Source organism: Planococcus citri, chromosome 1, assembly GCF_950023065.1.
Source record: "Planococcus citri chromosome 1, ihPlaCitr1.1, whole genome shotgun sequence".
NCBI lineage: Eukaryota > Metazoa > Arthropoda > Insecta > Hemiptera > Pseudococcidae > Planococcus > Planococcus citri.
The window spans coordinates 78,269,566-78,275,350 of record NC_088677.1 but is presented as its reverse complement, the minus strand read 5'-3'; the positions used below and the strand labels follow the sequence as shown (position 1 = coordinate 78,275,350).

At 35.8% G+C, this 5,785-nt stretch overlaps 1 protein-coding gene across 1 annotated transcript; it reads right to left on the bottom strand.

Moving 5' to 3' along the window:
• Nucleotides 1-936: 936 nt before the first annotated feature.
• On the bottom strand, nucleotides 937-3,475 carry LOC135834012 (uncharacterized). Its single transcript, XM_065347854.1, has 2 exons — nucleotides 3,205-3,475; nucleotides 937-3,068 (listed from the first exon to the last, which is right to left on the bottom strand). The coding sequence occupies exon 2, from the start codon at nucleotides 3,010-3,012 to the stop codon at nucleotides 1,255-1,257; it is 1,758 nt and encodes a 585-aa protein (XP_065203926.1). The 5' UTR covers nucleotides 3,013-3,068; nucleotides 3,205-3,475; the 3' UTR covers nucleotides 937-1,254.
• Nucleotides 3,476-5,785: the final 2,310 nt, after the last annotated feature.

Below are 5,785 nucleotides of genomic sequence, written 5' to 3'. Positions count from 1 at the left end.
TCATTAAGTTCTGTTTAATGGATAAAAAGTGAGGTGTCCATTTGAGCTTGCAATCGAAAATCAATCCAAGGAATTTTGTATTTGATTTGAATTCTAGTTTTTTACCTTTGAGGGTTAGGGAAGGAAGTTCAATTTTGTTTTTTCTAGAAAAAAGAATGCAATGGGTTTTAGACTGTGAGAATGAGAGACCATTTGAATCTGCCCATTCTTGAATTTTATCAAGGGTTTCTTGGATAAAGAGCTGTGCTATTTGTAAGTCTTTGAAAAAAGCTAAACTGACGTTGAGACTAACCTAGTTTATTTTTATTCGTGCCAGAATTTCCTAAATACCCAGGCAGTACAAATTTGATGGGAAAATAAGTGGAACTAAAATTGAAACCGGCTAAAAACTCAAACTGAAACTAAAAAACCGAAAACGGAGACTGAAATGTAAGTTTTGCCATCACTGTGGGCAGTGTGGGCAAGTGCTGTAAAAATAATTATGGCAACTTACTCGTATTGGCAATTTTAGGCAAAATAGCGAAATTTTGAAACAATGTGATGAAAAACGCGATTTTTTTCAATTTTTAGCTAAAATCAACGTTTTGAAAATTGCAGGTAAAAAGTGATATTTTTTTGCAGTTTTCGTCGAAAAAGGGAGATCTATGCAATTTTATACATAATAAAAAACTACTCTTTTTAAATACCTTATGTTGGCAAAAAAGCGAGAGTAATTTGAAAATTTCAGTGAAAAGGCAAGTTTTTTTCGCAATTTATGGGAACCATGCGACACTTTAGGTAAATTCTTAGAAAAAAATTGGGACTTTTGAATTTTTTTTTTTCATTTCTTGGGTAACGCTAAAAAAGTATTTTCAATTAGTTGAGATACTCCCCTGCAAGCAGGTAGATAACAATAGGTAGATACAACGAATTCGTAAAAATTGAAAAATGTCACAATCCTATTTCAAAAAAGATCTTATTGTATGGAATTAACAAAAACATAAGTAAATTGAACGAGAATTAGGTAGGTACCTCTACCTACAAAAAAAAAAATAAAAATACCTACATGTATACACCGGTTTCAATTTCAAGAATCACACAATTTTACGAACGAAGAACGAACAACTTTAATTCATCGGAAAATCGTCATTTAAAACTGACGATTCCTTCATCTTTAATTTTCGGTTAAAATACCACATCAGAAAATAATAGAGCTTCTCGGGAAAATTATTAGGTTTTTCGCCATCCCCTCTAGATAACGTTTCTTTTTCAGCTTCAACTGCACGAGGTTAAGAAAAACATGGTAACTTCGTCTTCGTTACCCAACAACCAGATCAAAAATCTTCGTAAATTATCGATATTATAGAGCTGAACAGAACAAAACGCATCATTCGTCAGCTGCTCTCTGAAAAAATCAAATATACGGCTTTTCAACGGCTCGATGACCGGTTTCTCCGAAACAAAACTATCAACGAATTCCATGAGAAGAGCGAAATCACCTCGACGAATAAAATCGAATAAAAGCCGTTCGGTAGTCAAAGCTGAAACGAATTGATTTTTAAATTCAACGCGAACATCGTTCCTTTCAAAAGCGTCATTGATGAACTCGTTCAGCTGTTTGAATTCATAACAGAACAGAATCTGAAAGCTGGCGGTCGAAGTAAGACTTGCACGTAATAATCGCTGTTTCAGCCGCCTTCTTCGTTGCTCGTTGGGGCAGCAAAAATCCAAATACTCGTTCAATTTATCGATACGACCTTTTTTCAGGGACGACGTGAAGAGATAATAATCGATATTTTCGTACTTGCACATCGTGTCGTTTTTAAATAAACGTATTTCGCGTTCGTTACGAAAGCACAACTTCATCATTTCGCGTAAATCTTCGATTACAGGGACACGGATCAAAGCACGCCAATGCTTGTGCCAAAATGCGTTTCTTTCTTCGAAAGTAGCATCGTGTATTACCGTGATCAGAAATTTCATTCGTTTCGGTGTCGATCGCTCGATTTGCAAACTCAATCTGAGAAACGGTGGCACTTTCAGCAACAAATCGTCAAATACTAGTTGTTTCATATGTCGAGGAGCACCGTACCATATCTCACGACAAAGTTTCAACGACTCTTCGACGAGGTCATCCTTAACCTCTTTATACAGCAGCTTTATAATTAGTTTGTGGAATTGATCTCCGCTGATCTTGTTTCTAATATACGTCCAAGTAGGAAGAACGCTGCATCGTCCTAAATCACACGTTAAAAGTCTGAATATCAAACCAGAAGCACGTTCAGCGAGAAACTCTTCTAGTTGGTGTTCGCTCACTTGTAGTAAAACGAACCTAGCGAATAATTCGACGCGTTTCTCGTACATAACGACAGCCGTTCGCGACCGCTTTTCTGAAGGTAACCGATTCCAAAAATACTCCAGAGATGACTGGTTATCCAATGAGTCGTAATTGAATATTCCATCAATAGATGAATTACTGCGTAGTTTGTTTGACCAGTAGAACAATTGTGGACATACACGAACAGAGATTTCATTCGAAAGCATCTTCGTACTGACAGAAGGCCAAATCCGTTTGATATCTTCTTCGAAATAATACAAACAAGCGATCCTGAATTTCTCCTCGTCAGAGAATCGATCACACTGCAGCATCCTTCTGGCTGTACGAACGTAATTAATAGTACCATTCCAGTCCCATGCGAAATCGTGGAAACGTCGTAATATGTTATTAAAACACCTGCCATTGTTGCTATCCGGCGAGATGAAACAATGATACCGTAGCCATTTCTTAATCGATTTTCTAAACGTGACGATATAGTGAGGCAGTCGATTGTAAATCGTCGATGGAATATCAGGGATTAGATTTTTCAGCTGAATGTGTCCGGTTAAATAATATTTGTCCGAATCGTTACTTTCGAGGTATGCGTTGATTTCCGTACGCCATAATTCCACCGCTACTACGATGGATGAGATTTCTTTCAGTGTGATGGGGCTCGGATAGCTCAGATCGTATACTGCGGATGAAGAATTAGTCATTTTATCAGCTCAGGTCAGCTCGATGTCTTGAACAAAGATTCGATTCGAACGAAAATCTAGAATCCAAAAATGTTATCATAGAATTAATTTGGAATAACTTGAGTAAGGAGTACACGTTTATATGAACGTTTTTTTTTTTAAAAGGAAAGTTGTAGTATCTACGGTAGTAATATCAATTCTGCTATTTATTACCTTTCATCAGAATGATGAGTCGATTTAATGAAAGTGATACAGTGAACTTCTTTCAGCATTCAGAATGAACTAGAAAAACCACCTGTTGAATGTTAAACACTGCTTGAAGAATCAACAACAACTTACTCCGGATTGTTCACGTGATTTGAGTAATTAATATCAAATTTGAGTTGAATATACGAAAAAATTTTACGGAACTAAGCATGAAACGAAAAGATATAATCATATCATGATATCATCCTTATCCTTATCAATGATCATGTGCCATGTGCACGAGCGTCTAGATTCTTACCGCTGGCAGGGTGGAGTGGAATTTTTTTTTCGAACTTCGTCGGTATTTCATCATTACATTACATTACATAGTACGTTTTGTAATGTGTACACGGCTCGGATGGAGTCGGATTTCTCCGGAGACACGTCATTTTTTGGTTCTTGCATTGCTTCTATACCTCCTGTTATTGAAGTGAATTATGAAAAATACCATTGATTTATTTTTAATTTTCTTTATTTCAAAATTTCAATACAAAAAAATAATTTGATAATACCTAATAAAAAAATAAGGAGATAAAATTAGATCCAAGCAACTAGTAAACTACGTAACGAAAATTAAGAAAGTAGTAAAAAAGGTAATTTTCTAAATTTTCTTCATTTTAATACAAAAAAATAATAATAATAAAAAAATAAGGAAATAAAATTCAGTGATGGAAAACTGAAACTGAAACTAAAACTGAAACTGGTTAAAAACTTGAACTGAAATGGAGAAACTGAAACTAAAACTGAAACTAGAACTGAAATGAGAAAAACTTAAACTGAAAACTGAAAACTTGAACTGAAAAAAATAAAACTGAAACTAAAAACTGAAAACTTGAACTGAAAAAAATGAAACTGAAACTAAAAACTAAAAACTTGAACTGAAATGTAAAAGTTTTGCCATTCACTGAATTTTGTCGACAAAATCATCAATCTATTCTCAAAATTTTAATTTTTTTCAAAAATTTTTGCCCTCGCTTCGCTCGGGCCAATTTGAATATTTTCTTTCCAAAAAAAAAGTAAAAAACATTGATCAAAATGAAATTTAGAAAAAGTTGAAATCAGAAAAACAGAATGGCGAATTCTCTCATTAAAATTGATATTGTTCTACTTTTTGAACTACAAATTATCCAATCTTTTGCCTTCGCTTTGCATGGGTCAATTTGATACTCTTCTCAGAAGTCAGAAGTCAGAGTTACAATTTCAAGAAAAACCTATTGAATTTGAAAAATGTTGAGATAAAAAAAAACAAAAAGAAAAACCTATTTTTTTTCCATTAAAATCGATTGATGTCGTTCTACTTTTTAAATCACAAATTTTCCAAAGCTGAAAACTTTTGCCCTCGCTTCGCTGGGGCCATTCAAGATGCTACTTGGGTCATTCCATGTCAACTCAACCAACGTTTTTGGGTCATGTCCTTCGATTTCGCTCAAATTTTTTTTACAATATCTACCCACCCAGTAAGTAAGAAAGCCGCAATAAGTTTGGTCCCAGCCCCCTCAGGGGGCGGATGGAGAGGCTTCTATTATTTTCAATACTTTGATCAAAACCGATTTCACAGTTCGAAAAAGCATTGAATTTAGAACTTTTCAAATATGTTGAAATTTTCAAAAGTTGAAAGTTGAACTTTCAATTTGAAAATTTAAATTTCAAAATGGCGCTGTAAGTGGGAGCTACCATTTAAAATTTTGAAAAAATTTCCATAGATGTACATTTTGATACTTTTTCGAAATATTTAGGTTTCGAGATGGCACTCCTTGACGGAGGGGGAGCATCTCCAGCCCCAATTTTGGGTGAAACGTTCGAAAGAAAATCTGGGGCATGTGATATATCGAATTGTATGTTTTCGGCGACGCTGAACACGAATATGACGTCAGATTTTTGGTAGAACCCCATCCACGGCCCACAGCACCTCCTCAAAGGGGGTGAAAGTTCAAAAATGCGTTTTGTTCGTGTGACACGTGGAATAATATGTTTTTGGTGACGCTGAACACGAATATGACGTCAGATTTTTGATTTGACCCGTCCACGGCCCCCTGCACATCCCCAAAGCAGGTAACCCAAAAAAAAATGGTAACATTCGTGTGACACATGAAATAGTATGTCTTCGATATCGCTGAACACGAATATAGCCATAGTTTTTTAAATCGACCTCACCTATGGCCCCCAGAACCTCCCCCAATAGGTAAAAGTCCAACAAAATTGTTGGGGGTCCGTGGATGAAGCCCAATCAAAAATCTGACGTCATATTCGTGTTCAGCGTCACCAAAAACATATTATTCCATGTGTCGCATGAACAAAACACTTTTTTGAACTTTTACCCCCTTTGGGGAGATGCTGGGGGCCGTGGATGGGGTTCTATCAAAAATCTAACGTCATATTCGTGTTCAGCGTCACCGAAAACATACAATTTGATATATCACATGCCCCAGATTATCTTTCGAACGTTTCACCCAAAATTGGGGTTGGGGGTGCTCCCCCTCCGTCAACGAGTGCCATCTCGAAACTTGAATATTTCGAAAAAGTATCAAAATGTACATCTATGGAAATT

Coding starts and splice junctions, on each gene's coding strand:
- LOC135834012 (XM_065347854.1), bottom strand. CDS start 3,012: ATGACTAATTCTTCATCCGCAGTATACGATCTGAGCTATCCGAGCCCC.